General features: G+C 56.0%; 1 protein-coding gene across 8 annotated transcripts in view; it reads right to left on the bottom strand.

Annotated features, from left to right (window-relative positions):
- TNS1 (tensin 1) overlaps positions 1-23,245 on the bottom strand; it is a 232,385-nt gene that overhangs the window by 188,285 nt on the left and 20,855 nt on the right. For 2 of the 8 annotated variants that reach the window (XM_081242904.1, XM_081242902.1), the window contains exon 1: positions 11,863-12,018. The exons of 4 other annotated variants lie outside the window; for them this stretch is intronic. In XM_081242904.1, coding sequence (XP_081099030.1) covers positions 11,863-11,895 — 33 coding nt within the window. In that variant the 5' untranslated portion in view covers positions 11,896-12,018. Of the gene's footprint in view, positions 1-11,862; positions 12,019-12,923; positions 13,003-23,245 lie in introns of those variants that run through there. 2 more of the 8 variants (XM_081242907.1, XM_081242905.1) reach the window with 2 other exon arrangements.

The following is a 23,245-nucleotide window of genomic DNA, read 5'->3' on the forward strand; positions in this document are numbered from 1 at the left end:
AGTTATGTACCACAATGTTCATTGCAGCTCTATTTACAATAGCCAGGGCACAGAAGCAACCTAAGTATCCATCGACAGATGAATGGATAAAGAAGTTGTGGAACATATATACAGTGGAATATTACTCAGCCATAGAAAGAAATGAAATTGAGTTATTTGTAGTGAGGTGGATGGACCTAGAGACTGTCATACAGAGTGAAGTAAGTCAGAAAGAGAAAAACAAATACCGTATGCTAACACATATATATGGAATCTCAAAAAAAAAAGTGGTACTGAAGAACCCAGGGGCAGGACAGGAATGCAGACATAGAGAATGGACTTGAGGACACGGGGAGGGGGAAGGGTAAGCTGGGATGAAGTGAGAGAGAGGCATGGACATATATACACTACCTAATGTAAAGTAGATAGCTAGTGGGAAGCAGCTGCATAGCACAGGGAGATCAGCTCGGTGCTTTGTGACCACCTAGAGGGGTGGGGTAGGGAGGATGGGAGGGAGAGGCAAGAGGGAAGAGATATGGGGATATATGTATATGTATAGCTGATTCACTTTGTTATACAGCAGAAACTAACACAACATTGTAACGCAATTATACTCCAATAAAGATGTTAAAACAAACAAACAAAAAAACTACACCACCACACACATGGGATGAGAGGCGGGCTGGCAGTCCAAGCCTTCTCCGTGTCTGGCTTGCCGCGATCCCAGGGCTAGCCACCACCCCATCACTAACAGGGGCCTCAGTTGTCCCCTCCAGACACCCTGAGGTTGGGCCCCACACCGCTTGTGACCACATATTTGAACACAGTCTAGGCTGCAAAGTCCTGCATCCACGCTGCTTAGGACCACCCTCTTCCCACCCGCAGCCCCCAGCCCAGGCACATGCTGGGAAAGCTCCTCATTCAGAGGACTCCCTGGGAAATCCTGCCCTGCCTGCAGGCACCATTCCTCTCCAAGGCACCTCACCCTGGTACCTAACTGGATTCATTTCCCGGCTCCAGCAGCAGGGGCCAGCACAGCACAGACACTGACGCTTCTCTGCCTGCCACCCGCGCCCCACACCCCAAAGGTACAGAGCTTTCCAATGTCCTCTGCACATGCATGGACACACACAGACATGATCACAGACCAGGGAGAAGGTTCTTCTCCTCCAAGTCCCCCTCCTAGCACCCTGGTCCAAGCCTCCCCACTCCGCGTGTTCAGAGGACGGGTGGCAGCGTCCCACAAACCCAGCATGTCCAGGACTCCCAGCTGAAGATCGTGTAGTGGTGAGTCCTGGGCAAAAGAGAAAGAACCATGAGAGGCACGGAGAGAAAAGCGGACAAAATAAGAGAGAAAGCCAGTAGGAAAAGAGGCAAAGAGAGAGAGAGAGAGGTAGAGGGGGAGAGAGAGACAGAAAGAGTCAGAGACAGAGACAAGAGAGAGAAAGACAAAGAGAGACAGAGAGAGAAGACAGAGAAAGACAGGGGACAGCAATAGTCAGACAGAGAAGAAAAAAAGAGGACCAAGATAAAGGCAGAGACAAAGACAGAGACAAACAAGCACACACAGAGAATGAGAGAGATTAGATAGAAACACACAGAGACTATAAAGGGAACCAGAGAATCAAAGGGGGACAGACAGACAATAGGACACAGGAGCCAGCTTGAAGGGGCTCCTCAGATCTGGGAAGATCTGAGCATCAAAATACATAATGATAGTAATGGCTTAAATGAGTCCACACTGATATGTGAAATAAGTGAATACAGTCAAAGTCTGATGAGGAACAGAGTATTTACGAGTCTCAAAGCACCTCCCCACATCATGCTTATAAATTACAAAGGGGGAAAAAGTAACTTTGCCTGGCACACTGCACTTTAATCAAGTGATCAAAGCTAACGTCACCAGTAACAGGATGAGTGGAGATTATGTGCCACGGAGGGGATGAGAACAGAACGTCACTTCTGCGATACTTCTGCCAAAGAGACACAAGCTGAATCTAATCATGAGGAAGCATCAGACCAACCCAGTGGAGGGACAGTCCACCAATTAAGTGGCTTATAATATTCCAAAGTGACAAGGTCACGAAAGTCAAGGAAAGGCTGAGGAGATTTCCAGACTGAAGGAGACTAAGGAGACATGACAACCAAATGCCACGGCTGATTCTGAACTGGATTCTTTCCACGCCCCCAAAGGACATCATTAGGACAACGGGCCAAACTTCAGTGGTGTCTGACGATGAGAAGGTCACGATCAATGCCAATTTCCTGGCTTGGATGGCTGTGTTGGGTTAGGAAGGGAAAGTCCCTGTAGGAAAATAGGGAAGTATTCAGGGGTAGTAAGGCAACGTGTCAGCAACTTATTCTCAAATAGCTCAGAAAAAAAAAAAAAGTTATTTGCACTGTATTTTCCACTTTTCTGAAGTTTCAGATTGTCTCAAAATTCAAAGAGACAGACTATTTCTCAAGATGGTGAGGAGGCAGGATGGAGCAGATACAAAGCCCAGAGCAGAGACCAGAGAGCAGAGAGGGTGGTGGAGTCAGGAGTGGGTACAAGAGACCAGCAGTGCCCCCTGGTGGCTGGGCAAGGCAGCAGGACCTGGGTTCTGATATTCCAGACACTTCATTCTGGGAGCTATGTTTCCACCTTCAGCTGGGGAAGGGGAGGGGGGCGGGGGGCGGTAGGCTGAGGGTCCAGCTCTGGACTTGACCCAGTGTCCCCCATCCCACAAGGAGGGGCAGGTGAGTCCCCTCCTATGCTGAGGTCTCTCCTCCCCCATTTTCCCATCTCAGCCCCTGGCTGGCGGCCTTCCGAATGATCTCTGTCACGGACATTCCAGGGAGGGGACCCAGTCCCGGGTCAACTGCAGCAGCCAAGGCCTAGGATAGGGGGAGGAGCAGGGAGGGGACTTGGGGTTCAATTTAAGGCCTCTCTGGGAGGGTGGGCAGGCAGGAAGCCCTAAAGCCCAATCATTTCAGGCCTAGTCTGCCCCCTGAAGCCTGCCTCTCCTACCCCACTAAGTCAGCAAAGCTCCCTGTGCCAGCTTATCTCCCAGATTTCTCTGCCTACACCCCAAATCCAGCCCTTCCTCCAAAGCCCAGGGAAAGAGGCCTCCTCCCTAAAGCATAGTCAGGGCAGTAGAATCTCCCCAAAGTGGGTCCAGGCTGTCCAGTAAACAGATGGGGAGTAGGTGGAGACTTCCAGGCTGACAAGCAAACCCCAGGCTTCTCCCCTGGGCCCTGGGCTTGCCTGCCCTGCCTGGCCAACTCCATAACGTCTGAGTTTACAAACTCTCCTCCCGCCCGGGCTTGGAGAACAGGAACCAGGTTCAGAAAACACACTCTCGGGCTTCCCTGGTGGTGCAGTGGTTGAGAATCTGCCTGCCAATGCAGGGGACACGGGTTCGAGCCCTGGTCTGGGAGGATCCCACATGCCGCGGAGCAGCTAGCCCCGTGAGCCACAATTACTGAGCCTGCGCGTCTGGAGCCTGTGCTCCGCAACAAGAGAGGCCGCGATAATGAGAGGCCCGCGCACCGCGATGAGGAGTGGCCCCCACTTGCCGCAACTAGAGAAAGCCCTCGCACAGAAACGAAGACCCAACACAGCCATAAATAAATAAATAAAATTTAAAAAAAAAAAAAGCAAAAGAAATCTGAATGAAGTATGGTCAAAAAAAAAAAAAAAAGCAAACACACTCTCTGGCCTCGCTCATGGCCTCCTTCAGCTGCCTCTGGGTGATGGCCTAGCACACTCCTACCCCTCACCCCTACCCCGTCCTGACTGTCTGGCTGAGGGAGCACTGGGATGGGAGTCTAGAGACCTGCTTTCTAGGCTGGTGGCCTCACAGTCCCCAAATGAAAATAAGGGGTTTGGACAAGACAGCCTGAGTGTACACAGTGTAGGGGAAATAATGGGCCAGTTTGAGAGGAAGGGACTGTGGGATCTGGGGACTGGACGTGCTGCTGGCTACAGAGAGAGGGATGCCTAATGAGACATCACCCCTCCATGAGAAGCTGGGCAACCCCGGTGGAAGTGAGGAGGCCAGTTCGGCCATGCCCAGGAAAGTGACCCCGGATGTATAGCATCCCTGGCTATACACTGGGATGTCTGGTAATCTTGTTAAAAGTCATCCACAGAGGTCTGAAGGTTTCCCAGGATGATAGAGGAGAAAGTCTAGGATGGAACATCTTCAAATATCTGAAGGAGCTGTCATTGTAAGAAGTTGCTGTGAAGTTACTGAAGGCAAAACAAAACCCAGTGGGCAGAAGCTGCCAGGACTTATGATTAGACTCAAGGGGGAAAAAGAACTTCCTAACAATCATATGTCAAAATCCAGAGGAAGAAGATAAACAAAGGTCTAGTACCCACGCTGCCCTCGCCCACGGTTACTCTGCAGGTACACGCAGAGGATGAGAACGAGCCCATGAGGCACCAAGCTCAAGGGTAATGGCTTGTTATGACAATGACCATCATTTTCCCTGACAAGTGGCAGACAGCCTCACAAAGCACACCCGGCCCCTCCCTTGCTGGATTCGCTCCTAACAGACCTGGGGGAAACTCGGGACAGAAGAGGCCTGGCCATGGCAGGAGCTGCCTAGTCCTTCCAGCGCCTACCTCCCTCGAGAGCCAGAACCCAGAAAAGGGAAGGGGTCCCAGCCAAAGTCATTGTTCCCTACCCTCCAAACCCAGAGCCCTAGCCCTGCAGCAAGCCCACCCAGCATCGGAGAGCTTTCCTGGCCCTCTGGGGGATCTCTCCCTCCCACCCTCCGTTCAGCCAAGCTGCCTGTCAGAGGGGTGTGGCGCATCTGGCTTGGGCAGCCTTGGCAGGAGTCCTTGGTCTTGGGGTGGGAATGGCTGTTTGTTGGCTCCTCCCTGCCCCCTGGGGCAAAGCACAGTGGGGTGGGGGTGGTGATGAAAGGGGACTGATAACCCTAGGGTCCTCCAGCTCATGAGCTCCTGCCGCCTCCCCAAGAAAATTCCCCAGCCCAGCCCCACTAGGTTCCCTGCGCCCCACACTAGGAGACCTGGATGATGAGGCCAGAGGGCAGAAGTCTACGAGCTAGTGAGCCTTGGGAAAGAGAGTCACTGAAAAGCAGGCCTAGGACAGACTTGGAGGGTCATTCGGTCCTCTCCCTGCCTCCCGGCCATCCACCCCTCCATGTCTCATCACCTTGCATTGGGATGCCAGGACCCAGGTTGGCATCAGTGGTCATTTCTATGGGGAAGACTGGGACTCCCAGTGGAGCTGCAGGCTGGCGTCCGGGAGCCCCCCGCCGCCCCGGCCCCTCAAACGCAAGCTCTCTGCAACCCCACCTCACCTTCATGTACACACGGAAGTTCCTTACCACCACCAGCCCCGCCATCCCCTAGCCAGCTAATGGCCTGACCATGTTCTTGGTCGCCCCGGGTGGAAAACTCTGAGTCACTCTCAACTCCTCCCGGCTCCACCCTCCAATCCAACCAGTTGCCAGACTCGGCAAATTTTGCTCCCTAAATATTCCTGCGGCCCCCTGTGCTTTTCATTACACTGCCTTTGCCTATTGGAGGCCCTGTCTCTTTTGTCTGGAGCTACTGCAACAGCCTCCGGCCTCCTGCCCCAAGACACTGAACCCCTCCTCCCCACACAGCCTCTAAGGAACACAGCTCTATGGGGTCCCCCCCACTCACCCCAATATGCTTCCATGCCTTCCCAGGCACCCAAGTTAAGACCTGCACTCCCTCAAGTAAGCAAGAAAGCAGCCCTGGTCCATACCCCGCCCACCCGGCCATCTCAATCCCCTCGCCCCACTCCCCAGCTCCCTACCCTGCATCCACCTCTGAGCCTCTGCTCGGCTCTTCTCTCTTCCCAGCATGCCCTTCCTCCCTCTCAGCTTGTCAAGCTTCTAGGCATCCTTGAAGGCCTCATTCAAACCTCATCCCCGCAGGGAGATCTCCCCAGATACCCACCCACCCCCCGCCTCTTTCAAAATCAATCTCCCCACCCCGTCTTCTTTTCTCACCATGAAAATTTTAAAAGTTCTGGAAAAGATGAACACGCCTATGCCCTTGGCCCCAATTCACCGCTTCCACGCTCTATCTCTGTCTCTGTCCCCTACCTCAGCCCAATATAATCACCGCCCTCGGGAAAGTTGACATCGATAAAATAGCATTATCTAATCTTCAGTAACATATTCTAATTTCCCCTTTTGCCACAATAACACCCATTAGAGCTGGGTCTGCGTTTGCTTTTATTTTGGACTCAGGATGCAAGCAAGATCTTGTATTACATTTAGTTGCTGGGTTTCCTTCCTCTTCTTTCATGTGGACACGTTACTCCACCTTATGATTTCCCTTTTATGACACTGACTTTTTTGAAGAGTCCAGGCGGTTCTGTAGAATGTCCCTCAGTATCTGGATTTGTCCAGTCAGTTCCTCATGATTCGATGCAGGGTAAGGGCTGCCCAACGCCACCTCCTTTCCTCAGTCGCACGTGCTTGGTGCCCCGTCTCAACACTCTGTGTAATCTGACTGGTCCCTGCTGCCCGACTTGTTAGCTAAGTAACCCCGGGCAAGTTGCTTAACTCCTGTCTGCCTCACTTTACTAATCTGTTAAGTGGGCTAATCATAGCAACTGCCCATAGGTTGTGGCAATGCCTGAAAACACGCTGGAACAGCGCCTGACACACAGTAAGCGTTCACCAGGATCGGGCTCTGATCCATGTCGTCACGCCTGTGTGTGCGCTGGACTAGTCCGCCAGGTGCCCACATCTGCACGTGCTTCTGCTCCATGTCCCCTGTGTCCCGAACAGTGTGAGCCCAAAACAAGTCAGAAGGAGCCTGACCTTGGTTCGCTCTAGTGTAATTACAGCCACTCCCACTGTCCTGCCCTCAAGGGACAGAACACGGGTTGCAGTGCTGGTATCACCTGGCTGAGGAGAAAGCTCTCGGACACCGCGTAGCCCGGGGTCTCCATGGGAGGAAGGATGCAGAGAGTGGCTTTAACTGAGCTCCCCGTGTGACAGAGGAGCACGCGGAGGCTGGGGGAGCCCGGGATTCTACCTGGTGGCCCTCGGCCCATGACTCGGCTTCCTGAGCTGGACCATCTCTCGCCATCAGCCTGCTTCTCTCTCCCTCTCGCCTTGCTCCTTCAAAAACCACGTCCCAACATTTTTGAGCATCAAGTCCCAGGTCCCTTTTTTTGTGCTCTAACACGAAATCATCTCCTGGAGTGGGAGGGCACAGAGATGTGGATAGTCTGAAGGTGCAGCATCACGGCGAGGGGCTGGCACAGGTGCCCTCCCTGAATCCTCACAACAACGTCCTATGATGAGGCTGAGCAATGTGCTCTGCGACCCACAGGGAGGGCAGGATGGAACGAAGATTCAAATCCAGGTCTGTCTGAGACAGGGTCCCTAACCGTGGCACTACCACCGCTTCCAAGGGTGTGTCCACAGCTGCAGTCCGTGTCATCTGGAGGAGCCCCGGCAGTTGCGTCATCAGGACCCCTCTGTCCGAAGGCCATCTACTGGCTGCTTTACCCCCTCCGCCCTTATCCTTTGTCAATTATTCTTACTTCCCGCACTTGGATGTCTGAGGTCTCAGCTTCATCTTTGGATCTAGTTTAAAGTTCACCTCCCATGGGCCTCCCTGGTGGCGCAGTGGTTGAGAGTCCGCCTGCCGATGCAGGGGATGCGGGTTCGTGCCCCGGTCTGGGAGGATCCCATGTGCCGCGGAGCGGCTGGGCCCGTGAGCCATGGCCGCTGGGCCTGCGCGTCCGGAGCCTGTGCTCCGCAACGGGAGAGGCCACAGCAGTGAGAGGCCCGCATACCGCAAAAAGAAAAAAAAAAAAAAAAAAAAAAAAAAAAAGTTCACCTCCCAAGAGGTCTTTCCTGATACGCCCCTTCTCCCCCAATCTAGGCTAGGTCCCCCCTTAAATGTCCCCACAGTTTCCCTCTTGGTAACACCCATCTTATTGTAATCATTTGCCCAATATCTGCAAGCTTCTTGAAGAAAGTCGGCACTCTATAATCCCTGGTGAGATAGATGGATGGGAACATGGGTGGGTGGGTGTTGACCTGGCAGAATGACTGGATGGTTTCTTTGTCACAGTGCTTCCCCAACACCATTTCCTATCCTTAGGCTGCTGGCCACCAACCCCTTGACCCAGAGCTGCAAAGCCCCCGGCCCATACCCTTCCTCTTTTCAGGAGCACTGAACCCAGTGGCCATGGGGCCCCTTCCCCTCTGTGGGTCCCCTTCGCCTTGGCTAGAAACTGGAATTAGCCATCCCTTCCCTTCCCACCTCACAGAATTACAGTGAGGTTCAAATGAAATTGCATAAGTCAAGGACATGGACACAGGTAAGGCAGAGAGAGGCTACATGGCTGCCCAGACCACACACCCAGCATCCGTGCTCTGACCCTGTGCACGCTGCCTGCAGGAGAAGACCTGCATGTTCTGGGCCTTCACATCATCCTTACACCCCGTCCTGCCCTTCGCCAAAGTATTCCCGGAATGGAAAGCCCTGGATGGGGACGCAGGCGCGCCAGGTCCTGGTTCTGACTCTAACTTGCTGCGTGGCCTTGAAATGTGCTGTCATATAAAGAGAGCTAATATTTCTTGAGCTCTTACTGGGGGAGAAACGCTATTCGAAATGTATTGGCTCCTTTAAAACTTAACAACGCTATAGGTAGCTGAGGAAACCAACCGAGAAACAGAGGTTCGAAGCCACAGAGCATCCGAGTCACAGGGCCAGGATGAAACACAGGCACTGCGCTCTCGGCCAGCCTGCCACACTCCCACTGAGCATCGCAGAAAAACAGTACGGTATTGCTCCCTGACTTTGTGCCTCAAACGCCATTTTGAAAAATTTTGCAAAGGGGGTATTTTCTTTCAGACCCTGTCCGTGTCACGCAGCCCAGCCCAGCTCCCAAATGTGTGGCCAGGAGGCCCATGGTGGGCACAGCCCTTACAGGCTAACAAAACTCCAAAGAGGAGGACTTCAGGACGGAGGGGTCAGAGTGGGGTACACAAGGCAAGAACTGCACACCAGGAAACCGGAGGTTCACGAGGACCCTCTGACAGAAATGTGTGCTTAGCGCTGGGAAGGACACCAGCTCCAGAAAAGAGAACGTTTCGTTGTCTGCAGCTGGAAGTGGCCTCAGAGGTCAGCTTCAATGAGGTCCAGAAAAGTCAAGTGACGAGCCCGAGGCCACATGGCTTGCTCAGGGCAGGGCCAGGGCTGTACTTGGCGCCCAGTCATGCCTGTGGCTCTTTCAGTCCCATCTAATAAGCCCCTTCCCAGTTCCTGAAAACAGAATGAGCCCCTCCAGAAGGAAGGGCCTACAGCTCTAACTCCATCGGTGTAACACCAAAAAGCCTCAATTAATAGGCATGTAATTATTTTCTAAATAAACCGTGCTTGAGTAAATAATAGCGAATGGGAGCATTTGATGAGAAAATCAAGTTATGAATAATATATAGCTCAGCTCCTCAGCTAACGAAGTGATTTTTATTCCTAGAGCTTGTTAAAACTACGCATTACAGATAGATTACTTCTTGGATGAAATGTCTGCAGTTATTCCCGGGGAGATCCTCCCGCACATCAGATCTGCAATACAGGGGATCCCGTGAGCCAAGAAGGAGGTTGTGGAGTGGGGGAGGGACCAGCATTTACTGAGCACCTACTGAGTGCCTGGGTACCTGGTCTTTTGACATACTTTGTCTCTGTCGTCTCCCCAGCCAGACAAGGTGTGTATTATTCCCTCCACTTTACAGAATCAGGAAACTGAGGCTCAAGAAGGGAGCTGCTGTACCCAAGGCTGCCCATCTGGTAAATGACAGAGCTAGGATCTGAGCCTAGCCCTGCCTGGTGTCAAAGTCCACGCACTTCCCACCAGCAGGAGCCTCTCAAGCAGCTCCCTTGTCAAGGTCTCCAGGACCTCCATGCCCCCTCTCCGTAACTGGCACCAGCTACCCTTCCCCTTCCTGTTACAAACTTACACCCCAGTCCCATAGAGCCCCACCCGGGAAGGAGGAAGGTTGCTGGGACAACTGCCTGGGACAACTGGAGGAGGGGGACAAGGAGCTTGACGGGGCCAGGGCTGTGCCTTCGGGCCAGTCCACACCCTCCAGACTCGGGCCCACCCTGGCAATGGGCATCCAGGCCGGGGCCGGATGGAGAGAAAACCCCCTTCTCCCCAGCCCACTCCCACCGGCCTCTTTCCACTCCCACAGAAGCCTGCCTGCTGGGCTGTCTCACAGAGCTGGGGAGGGACAGGGGCGGGGAGGCACCAGGAGAGAGGACAGGAAAAGGGGTGAGGGGAGGGCCTTAGAAAAGTGGCTGCGTCCACACCAGCCCTTGGTCCCCAGCTCTCAGGGAGAGAAGTGACATGGACGAGGCACTCATGCTCACCTCTCTGCACCTCCCCGCCATCACCCCCGTCTTACCCACAGGGAAACTGAGGCTCAGAGCCGTGCAGCGCTTCTCCCAGAGCCTCTCCGCTGACGTGGCCCTGTCTCCATCCACACCAGCATCACCCCCTGGAAGTCTAACTGCCATCCTTTCCCACCGCAGGCCTCCCTCCCTGCCAGCCTCTCTCCTCAGCACCATCCTCAGGCCTTCCGGAGTCTGTCCCAGGGAGCTGAAAGGGGCTGGAGAAATGACCTTGGCCAAGGCTCCCATTATACAGATGTTGACAGCAGCCCAGCGAACCCCTGATGCATCCTCTGTGCAGGACGCTCCAGACACCTTCAGTCTCTTACTCAGACCCACGCCCACACCCAAGCCCCACACGCCACCCAAACCCCCTCATGCCAGCCCCCTCCCCACTTCCCCTCTCTGCCCAGAGTACACCTGACTGCCCAAGTCTGATCTCCCACCACTGTCCTCAGCCTGGGCTTGCCTGGGCCAAGGAGGGCCCTCCCGAGGACTGGCCGGAACAGGGAAAGGGGCAGGAAAGGCCACATCTGGATCCTGGGCCTGAAACGCCCTCCCCCAAACTAGCCATCACTCTCTTTGAGACCAACATTAACCTCAGCCAGGGATGACTTCCTTGCCCTCCTGACCCCTGTGCATGCCTTCACCCAGCCCAGAGAGCGGAGCCCCTCTGAGGAAGGGGTCTCCCGTCCCTGCCCCCTCCCCTCCTGCAACAGTCAGCCCTCTCCCAGCCCCCCCTCTCCCAGGAGCCTCTGCCCCTGACTGGCCTCAAGACTTTTAACCCTCACCATGTGGCCCCCAGACCCTTGCCTGCCCACCCTTCAAGCACCTTGCGCCGACACACACCTTCCTGAATCTGGGGCCAAGAAGGGGAAAGAGGAGGCCGTGGCTTCCTCCTCTGGGACTGGAGGGGATGGGGGGAGGTCTTGGTAAGGATGGGAGGTCTGTGGGGGGGGGAATGGCAGCGGGTAGAAGCTGAAATTGGGGTAAAAGTGATGGAACCCGAGCAGAACTTTTCCCCAGCCTGGCTTTTCCAGATTTCATCTTCTAGGTCAATGCTCCCTGTTCCTCAGGCCCCTACCACTGCCCCCCTCCAGACTCTTAGGCTGAGCAACTTGAGGGGTGAAGAATTTTCACCTCGGTGTGGGGTGGGAATGGAGACAGGAGTGGCTCCAAAAAGAAACAAACTTTGTGATGGCTTCCTTCTACTTACAGCTCCTGGACTCAACTGGGGGAGAGAACACAGGGGAGGGGGGATGTACTGACCGGCAGAACCGGGGCCTGGGCCCCGTTGATGGGGACGGACTCAGGCTGAGGGTCGACTCAAGTCAGTCTTTCCTTCTGTCCGTCAGAGGCATAAAAGCCCCCTCCTTCAACACCAACACTCCCCCAACCCCAGGCTCTCAGGGTAAGGCTAAGGTCGAAGGGGGAGGGGGGTTCGACCTCCTAGCTAACGCTACCACACCTACCCAGAGCATGCAGGACAGACAGATCCACGTCATCTTCGAGGGTCCCTGTCCCTGGGGCCACGCCTGGGGACTGCAAAGGGTCCCCCCGAGCTCGCAGCCCCCTCGGAGCAGGCAGAAGGGAGCGCTGAGTCCGCGGCGGCTGCTCTGGCTCCGCCAGCATCTGCAGCGCTTGCCCTGCCTGCCTCCAATTCACCCTCCCTCCCTCTCCTCCTCCTCCCCCGACTCCACCCCCTAGGCCCAGCCTCCTGTCTCCTCCCTCCTCCCAGCTCCACTGGTGGCTTTGGGGGTCAGAAGCCCTGCTTCACAGGGGGTGGGAAGGAGGCAGAACAAAGGGACAGCTACTGGAGACAGCCCCTCCCCCCCAGAAGCCACCCCCCCCCCCGCCCCACACCCCAGACACACAACCCCAGACACACAACCCCTGTGAGCCATCAAGCTGCTCCTGCCTTCTGGTTGGATCTGACACTGCCAGGCCTGGAGTCTTCTCTACTTACTGCAGACCTCCACCCCCAGACCACTGATGGAGGGACAGACAGACATGGAACAGCACAGTCCGCTTGAGCTGGGGTTCCTCAGCCCCATCCCATCGCCAAGGACACAAGCATGCCCTCCTGCCCTCGGAACACAAAGTCACTTGCACTCACTTAGCTAGGTCAGTGCCCAGGGCACCCTGATGCCCACTCGGCAAGCTCAGATCCCACACCACGCTTTACTGAAGAGAAGCCTGGCCTAGAACGGCCCTGCCCCCAGGGCTGGGGATTTCATTCCAACTTTTTTCCTACTTTTTTTTTCCCCTTCTTTCTTTCTTTTCTCCAAACATCTGTCCCAGCCCTTCCTGCCCTTCCTAAAAGGAGCCCCGCTCCAGGCTCCCGCGAGAGTCTGTTTTTCTTGACTGTGCCCCGGGCCAACATTTGGTTTGCATTTCCCCACTTCCTCCTCCACCGCCCCTGCTCCCCCTCCCTGGGCCCAGTTTTCACCTCCCACCATTCCACGTGCCTACGTCTCCCCCTACACTGTCCCCCCACCCGCCCCCGCCAGCCCTTCCCTCCCCTCCCCCTCACCTTAGCCCAGGGCCAGAAGTTTGGGGTCTGGGGTGGGGGGAAGAAGAGGGGTATCCAAATGTCTTCCCGGGGCGCACAGCAGGGGAATCCAGCAAAATCGGCCCCAGGCCCTCATTGTCTCAACTCCCCCCTCTACCTTCCCCCCCAGAAACTTTCCTCTTTGAGCTCTGGCCGCAGCTGGACCAAGTAAGGGTGGGTGGGGCTGGTGAATCACCCCGCTCTATTTTCTATTTTTTGGAGCCTTCCGGGCAGGGAAAGAGGGCTCAGTCCCACCCCGCCTCTGTAGACACACACACCAGGACACACAGTCCAGCTCACATAAACACACAGAGTGCCGAGGACAGGGCCCCACCCAGAGGAGGCACTCTGAGACCATTTTCTTGGATTGAGTAACTTGGCAAGAAAGTCCTCTTGCTTGAGCTCCTATGCACACATACCAGCACGGGGTAGATGCCCTGGACCACACGTAAAAAGGGGTATATATCCCCTGCCTCTCTCCCCCACGCACCCAAGAGCCTTCCCTCACCACTCTGTCAGCCCCACACACGGTGCCACCCCAGGGTACAGTCTCTACAACCAGCCTCTCCCCTCAGGAGGACCTGCCCAGACAGGTGTACTGGCTCCCAGCCCATAGTCCAGTCAGGACGTCTACCTAGGAAACCCCAGAATGAGAGGGAAATATTCACACTTTGTCTGGGAAAAGGCTGCCACATGTGGATGTGCAGGTTGTGCACTGCACAAGGGACTCTATGACTCGGTGGTTCTGAGAAGTCAGGAGAGGACACTAACGCAAGCTGTCTAATTCTGGTCCCTCCTGGAGCGGGTACCTGAGTTAAGAGTCTTTGTTCTGATGAAGACTACCAGGTGAGGAATCAGGGCCCTTCTCACATCTCTCTAAGTCCTTCTGCAGAGCTGTGGGGCAATGAAAGATTCTGCCCCTACCGTGCATCCCTTTCCAGAACCACAGTGCCTCTGGATATCCCCTCCCAAGCCTGCCAGGGCTCAACTGACAGTTCAGCCAACACTGAAATGGACCAGTGTCCCACATGTAGCTGGCCCTACAGCCACCACTGGGCATGTCCACAGATGGACGCTCCTGCCAACCCTCCCTCTCTCCACTGGTTGAAGCCCAGGGCAGTCAAGGAAGAGTGGTTTTCAGGGGGCCTCTCTGGGAGCCCCTGAGCCCACCCCTAGCCACCATCACCAGCCCTGCCAGCCTCCCAGCAACTTCAAGGGCTCAGCCAGCTCAGTCCTGCCATCCCGGCGCCCACTCCCACCCTTTGCTGCCAACGTCACTAGAAGATGTGCCTGCTGGCAGCTATCTTGGGAGTTCTGAGAAATCACCTTGCTGCTTCCCAGAAATGCTAAACAACAAGACCAAAGACCAAGTCACAGCGACACCAACTTGTCTGGTCTCCCATGTAACCCAAAGGGGGCCCTACAGCCCCCACCCAGGCCAGCTCCCTCTCCAGTCCCTTCAGCCAGGACTGAAAATGGGAGTGGAGAACCCTAGTGCTGGGGGTCCCCTCAGAGGAACCCTGCACCCAGAATTCCCCTTTTCCAAGACCATGGGTGTCTCTCCTGTATCTTAACCTCTCACTGTCAGGAAGTCCTTCCTGTTACCCATCCACCATCTTCCCTGTTGAATGTTCAACTCTGCCACCTGAAGTGTCTCCAACTCCATGTAATGACCCTATTTCAGGCTTGTTACCCATTATTCATCCTTCACAGCTGGTGTCCCCTCCACTCCAACACACAGACAGGGAGAGTTCCTTGGGCAAGGACATGTCCTGTGTTTTGTATCCCCAGAGCCTGGCATACAGCAGGTGCCAGACATGGTTGAAGAAGCAATGAATCACTCTACCAATCAATGGGTCCTAACATATTTTCCTACTTTTACCATCTACTACCCCTTCCCAAACCTTCCTCTGGGGCCAGGGTGGGCCAGAAAGGGCGTTGAAAGGGCGTTGGGCATACCTCGCCTGCATACCTCTGCAAATGCCTGTAATACCCACCTCTCTTCAGCACCATCTCTTCCTGCCACACCCTGGCCTCTGAGCTCTCTCAGGATGCAGACTCTCCAGAGGCTGAAGCGGTATCACCCATCCTGGGATCCCCGTGCCTGGACCAGGGTCTCACACACAGCAGACACTGGGTACCTGCCTCAGCAGCGGCCCCCCACCCTGTGCCATGCCACCCACTGCCCTGGCCATTTCTGCAGCAGCTGGCGTTTAACTCCACTCTCCCCTCTGCACGCAGAGCCTTCCTGCTCGCTGCCCACTGCCCTTCAGCCCTTGGCTCAGCAGCCAGTCGAAGAAACAGCCAGGACTGCAGGCTCTGGGGCTGGCGCTGGGCCCGGAGGTGGGCCGAGCTGAGGGAAAAGTGAGTGAGGGCAGGAACGCAGCTAACAGGCCTCGTAAGCGTGAGCCTGGCACTCCCCTCTCTCAGCCTCAGTTTCCGCACCTGCGAAATGACCAAGCTGATGGTCTCAAAGGTCCCTTCCAGCTCCACCTCCTGTGAGGCCACAGATTTCCCAGGCCAAGGCCCCAGCTCTCTCCAATCCATTCTTCTTATCCTTCCACACTTGTCCATTACAAAGTTCTTCCTGCTGTCAGCCCATCTCCTAACATGGCATCAAGTCTTTCCTCTGTCACCACTGGTCACAGAATCGGAAGGTCACCGAACATCAGAGCTGGCAAGACCTGGAGCCTTTCCAGGGGTCACAGTCACATCCTTCAGGGGCCTGACAGAAGTTAAATGAAGGTAGCGGGCAAGGAGTCTCTGGGGACCTGGAGAGGGCAGGCCCGGCTAAAGGGGATCCCACTCCTCGGTGACAGCTGCTGTGGTGTCAGCAACGTGAGCCCCACACTGTCAAATATTTTGATCTGTCAAGAGAAGCCCCAAATCTATATTATCTTATAAAATCTTTTATATAAAATATGAAAAATGCAAAATTTTACACGTCGGCTTTTTCTTTTTTTTTAATCATTCTGCCGGATTAAATTAAACAAGTGTGCCAGGAGGGTTTGGGCTTTGGGGCACCTCTCACCTAATCAGCCCCCTCATCTAAGAGATGACAATGTTGCAGTGGAGGGAGGGGTTGGGACCAGCCTGAGGTCACAGAGCTGTGGCTCCCGGGCGCCAGATTTTTCGCAGGCACCCCGCTGTCCAGTCACTGTAGGGCCAGAGTCACGCTGTCACCTTTCTCCTGCCAACCTTGCAACCCTCTGCCTTCACACGGGGGCTGCACACACCACAGCCTTCATCGCAGCCAGTCGCAGGGGCCTCCTACCAAATAGGCAGGTGCAGAGCTGGCGCTGGGATTCCCCATCAACGTCCAAATGCAGATCCCAACAGCACGGGACACAGGAATCTGACAACAAAGCCCTCGCAATGGCGTGGCTCCTTCGGGCTCTGTCCCTCTGGCCCCTGCCCGCGGAAGGATCAATACTAACTAACCAGACACTTAACTGTGGTATCGTACTTAAGCCTCCTACCAGCTCTCATTTTACAGATGTGGAAACTGAGGTGCAAAGAGGTTCGGCAACTTGCTCAGCGCCACACAGGTAGTATGTGTGAGAATGGAATCTGGGGTGTCTGATTCCACATCTCGTGGGGATCAAACATTTTCCTGCTGCTCCTCTAGCAATACCATCACCCAGAGACTAGGGCTCACGGTCCCACGTTGAGGTGATATGTTAGCTGTTCTCCCCACTCCTCATTCAAGGGCTGCAGCTCCGAGAAGAACGTCAACTGCCCAGGCCCAGGTCTGGCTTGGGGCGGGGAAGAGGGGGTAGGGGGAAGGGGGACACATAGAGGGAAGCCGAGGACAGCACTGCCACCTGGGTCAGAATGAGACCAACTGGCTCCCTAGGGGCTCTAGAAGAGCCAACCAGAAGAGAAAAACCACAGTCCTAGCAAGCCCTGGGGCCTGAGATCTGGGTGACGACAGGGTCTGGCCACAGGGCTTCTGTTCAGATAAGCCATGCTGCCTCTCCCTGCTCCCACCCCCATACACACTCAGCCTTTGAGTTCTGCGGGGCTTGGAGCCCTAGCAGAGCCTCCATGTACCACTGGGCAGGATGTTCATTGAACAAGGGTGTAGCCAAGGGGTGAGTGGGGCCTGAAGACTCGTCCATGCTCTACTCACCAAGCCTGGCCCAAGACACATTCATCCTCATGCCCACCAAGGTACCCTATGGGCCAGGGGAGGTCCAGATCCTTGCCCCTATGCCCACTACCCCTCCGGTATAAGATGGAGATCTCCCCCTTGCACTTCAGAAATCGGAATGCTCCCTAAGATGGAAAGTGAGCTTCCAACCAGGCCCTGTATGGGCCTCAGTTTCCAGCTGACCCAGGAGGGAACATCACTCACACCCCCTTCTCCTACCTCCCCTCCATCAGCACCCTGGATGGGGACAGTGTCCGGGCCCAATCGTAACAATTTTTAATAAAATCCTTCCCAGAGCTCAACTCGGTGATCTTGATATCTTCCCCAGCTCTAATTTCCTGCCTGACTCAGGCCCTCAAAGGCTGGAGGGAGGCAGCTGCAGCTGATCCCCCAGCCCCTCACCCCCAGCCCCCAGCTCAAATCCTAGCCCAGGAGGAGTTATGTCATCCTCAACCTCTGCAAATGAGGAGCGGGAATCGCCAAGTGGACTGGGGTCCGACTGACCTGGTCTCGGCTGGCCATTCCCGCTGCAGGCTGCCTTTTCCCAAATCTGAAATCCCGGACTCCGCAGCATCTGAACTCAGAGCCCACAAGAACGCCGATGGGGCTCTGGCCCTGTGGTCCACAGCCGCAGCGCCTGCCTCTCAGCCAATCACTGGAGACAATGCATTTTGCTAGAAGATTTCAAAGTACACCTTGGGTGACTGGAGCGGGCGTCTGCTGGCACTTTTTCCCCACTGCAGAGTGGCAGTGAGGGAAACTGAGTCCCAGAGGCAGCACCTGGGAGGAGGCGCTGAACAGTCAAGCTTCTTATGGAGTGGAAAAATCCTTCCTATCCCTGTGATGGGACAAATGGATACTGGGAGAAATCCCTCTATTCCCACATACCCCATCTCTGGCCTGCCTGAAGGTCTACAAGGAGGAAGAGCCCCATGGAAAGTCACAACAAGAATAAAGAAAAGATTCCTAATTTTTATTGAGTACCTAAAACAGAGAAAGCACTTGGTAACCACTTCAAATGTCCTACTGCATTTAATCCTCACAATAACCCAGTAATATAGGTATTTTTATAATCCCCATTCTACATGTCTGAAAACAGGTACCGGCAGCGTAAGTGACTTGCCCAAGGTCCACAGCTGGCAGATGGTAGAGCCAGAATTCAAAGCCAGGCAAACAAGCTCTACAGCTGGCACTCAGCCTGGGTGCCACTGAGCCCCTTTCCCCCATGTGACAGGGGCCCCTCTGGCTTCCCTATGGAATGGAGAATGGATCAGAAAGCCAGACCCCCCAGTCCTGGAAATCCTTCCCCTCACTGGAGTCTTCTGGGGGCTCGAGGTCATGCTTTTGGAATTCTCTCTATGCCTCCAGGGGAGGATTTAAGGTTACCTGCAGTTTTACCAGTTCCCTACTCTGCTGGCCAGCTATGACCCACCTCCTCTCTCTCCCTAACCTCCCCGCTCCACACACACAAGCACGCACTCCCTGAAGGCACTGCCAAGGATCTTCTCTGGGAGAAAGATGCTCAACCATGACACGCCCATCCACAGCACTGGGGGTCCCACCAGACCCCTCCTCCCTCACTAAGCCAGCTACTGCCCCAGCCCCCGTCCTTTCCATGTCCGGTTCCCTGGTCCCCCCATCCTCCTGAATAGATAGGAAATCCCTCCTGACGTCCACCAGCTTCATTTCCATCTCACTCTGTTACATCTCAGCCTTAACTCTGGATCCTCTGAACCCATCCGGGGGAAAAAGAGACATTTCCAGGAACTTGCCCTCCCTTCCCACAGAAACTTGAGAGGGACGCTGAAAGCCCCCAGAAATATTCCTCTGTGCCCAGCTCTCCAACGCCCTCGCACAGACTCCAGTGTTATCCTTCAGACTTCCAAGATGCTGTGCCCTGGCGGTGAGGCAGCCACTCCCCCTTGTGGATCCATGCATGAGTGGGGGCTCCCCCAGGAGTCCCTAAACTCTCATGAAAGCCACGCTGACAGCGGTCAAGGTGGGTGTCCCTGAGGGCGGCGAGAGGGTGATAAACCTGACGCCTAGGTGACCGAGGGAGGAGAGTGCCTGTCGGGGACGGGTGGGGCAGATGCCAGGTGAGTTTACCTGTCTGCGGAGGCAGAAGCGCAGGGGCAGGAAGCAGGAGAAGAGGTACTTGCTCCATCGAATCACGCAGGAGAAGCACCAGCTCATCTGAGTCATGTTTAACCCCGACGTGCGCGCCCCGGGCGCAAGGGTCGGAAGCAGGACCGGCTGCTCCGGAGAGGTGGTGAGGAGGAAGGCGACAGACCCGCCCCGTGGTCTCCCGGATGCTCAGCCCCGCAGGAGCAGCCCGAGTGTCCCGGCCCCTCTAGCGGGAGGAGCTCGACAGGGCCCCCGAGGCGCGGCCCCGACGTGTCTCCATCTCCCCCGGAAGCCCCGGAGGGAGACGCGGGCGCTACAGGGCGCTTCCACCCTCGGGGACTTCCTCCAGCTGCTGCCTCTTTCCTCCCCTCGTTGTGACAGCCTCTGCCTGCCGGTCTCCCAGGCGGGCTGTGGGGGAGGGGGGGCGGGGGCGGGCGCAGGCACCCCGGCAACTTCGGAGGCGGCTCGGGGAGAGGCTCGCAGGAGAGGCTGAGGGGCAGAGCAGAGGCGGTGCCAGGCGCCAGGCGACCACCTGCGGGAAGGCGCAGCGGCGGTGGCGGCAGCATTGTGCTCCAAGCTGCAGTGAGTGTGTGAGTGTGCGCGTGTGTGCGTCTGTGTGTGCGGATTCCCTCCAGACCTCACTCTAATTTCCACATTGCTCCCCAGAGCATAATGTGATTAACTTAAACGGAGACCTCCGGCTTCCATGACTGAAGCAGAAACATCCCTGGGCCTGGCATGCACGTCAGGACACCGAACACAACCTGGACGGGTTGTCCCAACTCACCAACCTCTGACCCTGGCCACACCTCGACTCCTCTGCCTGGATCTCTCTCCAGCCAACTACAGGAGGGAGCTCTGAGCATCCAAACGCCCCCCACAAGCTGGAAGGGCCCCTGCCTAAGAGGCTGAACCAACTCAGATTGATGAGAGCGGGCTGGGCCCCCCACAGCTATGGCTGAACCTCCCGCTCGGGGTTCAGGATGTGCCACGTCCCATCACATCCTGCCCCGTGGCCACCACTGGAGAACAGGGACCCTTCTCTGCCTCTGCTGTGCTCAGAGGATGTGAACAGGGGTTGGAGGCCTCTCAGGAGAATTGTTTGGGGGTCACCATACTGTGACCCTGGAACCAGGGAGCAGGAGGAAGAGAGAGGTGAGAGGAGGTGCTGGACTCTGGAGAGAGGGAGAGAAGACGCAGAGAGACAAACACAGAGGGAGACCCACAGACAGACTTCGGGGAGGTGGAAAGAGGCGGCTGTGAGCTCTGCCCCTGGTTCTGTCCCTGCAGAGAAACTGGGAGGGGAGCCAGCCAGCCAAGCCCAGAAAGAAAAAGGGCGGGAGAGCTGCGGCTGCGAGCAGGACCCTGCCAGGGCCTCCTTCACAGCAACAGACCACTGGAGCCCAGCCAGGGCGCTCCCAACCCCCGCGCGCCGCCTCCGACCGCTGCCTGCACTCCCGGGCCCGGGCTTCCCTGGGCACTGTACCGGGGCTGTTTTTCCTGGCAATGCTGTCTCTCTGTCCTCAGGGAGACAATGCTGTCCTTCTTCCTCAGGGAAGGATGGGGACACACAGACAGCATTGCAGGGGCTCCAGGCAAGGTCTCCTTCCCGACATGCAGAGTTTCTCAGCGAGCTTACTCCTGCCTCCAAGCTCCCCCCACCCCATGGGACTTCTCAGGCCCTCCCCACTCCCCAGTTCATCTCCCCACCATGAGACAAGGCAGTGAGGTGCAGCGCTTTGGGGGAGGTTGACAGGAACACAGTGAGGGAGGGGGGAAGGGGGCCCTGCTGGTACGCACCAGCTCTAGCCAGCTCTCTAGCACCAGCTAGAGAGACGAGGAAAGACAGACACTGGGGCCCTCAGCCCTCAACAGTGCCCAAGCAAAGGGTCCCTCACTGTCTTCCCACACACACCACCACGAAGGCTCTGGATGAAAGCGGGAGGGGGCGTCACGGAAGTAGGCGGAGATGTAATACGCGAGCCCCTCCCTAGCAGGCCCTGCCTTTGCTCTTGCCCATGACCTACAGTGAAGTGCCTGGCACTGCTGAAGTCCGTGCCAGGCCTGCAGAGGGGCCCTTCCTCCTCTTTGGGGGGCCTGCGATCTTCACAGCCCTCCCCACCCTGGCGCCAGAGGAAATGGCTGCGTCGTGAGATGTGAGGAAACTGGGCTTAATCCACAGCATGTGGAACAAAGTTTAATCAAAAGGAATCACTAGGGCTTCTCTGGTGGCGCAGTGGTTGAGAGTCCGCCTGCCGATGCAGGGGACATGGGTTCGTGCCCCGGTCCGGGAAGATCCCACATGCTGCAGAGCGGCTGGGCCCGTGAGCCATGGCCGCTGAGCCTGCGCGTCCGGAGCCTGTGCTCCACACGGGAGAGGCCACAACAGTGAGAGGCCTGCGTACTGCCAAAAAAAAAAAAAAAAAAAAAAAGGAATCACTGGTTGAATTTTTCAAACAGAAGGAAGTTCCTCAGGTAGGCTGAAGTGTGGCCCTGCCTAGACTAAGAGAGAAGGACAAGATGATTTTCTTTAAGAGGATTCTTAAGACTCCTCAGCACCAAGAACATGAAAGGCACTCATCAAACAGAAGGAAGGAAGAGCAGATGGGAAGAAAGAGAAGGAAGTGATTTCTAGGTTCAGCCCTTCCCTACAAGGAGATCCTGATAAAAAGGGCTCAGAAGGGCCAAGGGCCTTCATTTCATCTACCGGCCAGCAGGAGGTGTCCTTAAGCCAGTGACCCTCCAGAGAGGAAGGGAAGAGCCCGTGGCTGACAGAGATAGGAAGCCAGGCCCAGCACTGCCTGGGCTTCTCCCCAGCTACCTCCTCCCAGCCCCTGGTCCCACCACACCTCCACAGAGCTTCACGCCCAGCGTTGCGGCTCCTGAACGAAATCCTGCCCCCAAGGCAGGACGTGGAAATGTGTCCTCGGGAGTTTGGTGCCTCATGGGAAGTCACACGTCCTCTGTTCTGTTTTCATCACCAGAGGAGATCAGAACCCTGAAGAGAGCAGCTACAGGATCCCCAGAACCTCCTGGAAAGCTTTAGCAAGGATCCCCATGCTTCCTCTTTCAACTTTTGTGAAGGTGGGGAGGGGGTCCAATCTCAGAAGTTCGTCTTTCAATTTCAGTCTCTTTCTCCTCAAAGCACCAGAAACTGCATCTGGTAGGTTCTTGCATGCATCCCATCCCCCATCTCTCCTTCCAGGCCCCCAAGCGTCAGGGTCAGAGATGCAGGATTTCACAGAATAGATCAGACGCAGATGTTCAGACATAGGGGACCACGGATAGGGATGAGTCTGGGCAGGGTCTGCTCTGTCACAGGAGCCTCAAGTCAGACCCCAACCTGTCTGCAGCCCCCGTTTGGGTACCTGACAACAGACCCCCAGCTCCTCACCTCGGCCTCCCCAGTGGAGCTTGTGAAAAGCTGGCCACCATCCTCGGAGGGTTAACCAATCCTCTGGGGACGCTTTGTCTCCCCTGCCCGGTCCAGCCTCCCGCGGACCCCCCGGCCTGTCTCCTTGTCACCCCTGGGACCCCGGCCCTTCCTCTCTCTGCCTCTTCAGCTAGAGTCCAGACTGCTAAGCAGGGCTGGATGTGGGCCTGGCCACATCTGGAAGGAGAAGGAATTTCTTCTCCACACCCCACTCTTGTTCACACAGCCCAGAGACCCGGATTCTGAGTCCAGGCCAAGGAGGAGATTCCAGAGTCTAGAGCCAGGTAGGATGGAGGCCACATTCACAGAAAGGGGGCTGCTCCGCCCCCACCCCCCCATCCCCCCTGCTCCCCACCACCCCTGAGAAGCGGGAGAAGAATGGGAAACTTCCCAGAGGCATCCAGAGAAGGTGTCAGGGAAACAAGAGAGCAGGTCACAGCCACCAGCTCCCTGGGGACAGGGTAAGCACAGATTCTCCTCTGTCCCATGTCCCCAGGGCCACAGTGCCCCCGGCTGGTTTTGTCTGTGGCGAGACAAAGGCGGCTCCTGTGAAGGAAGAATGGCTTGGGCATCTGATCGGAGGCTCCGGGTCTT

The sequence above is a fragment of the Mesoplodon bidens genome (assembly GCF_964165515.1).
Source record: "Mesoplodon bidens genome assembly, chromosome: 8".
Lineage (NCBI taxonomy): Eukaryota > Metazoa > Chordata > Mammalia > Artiodactyla > Ziphiidae > Mesoplodon > Mesoplodon bidens.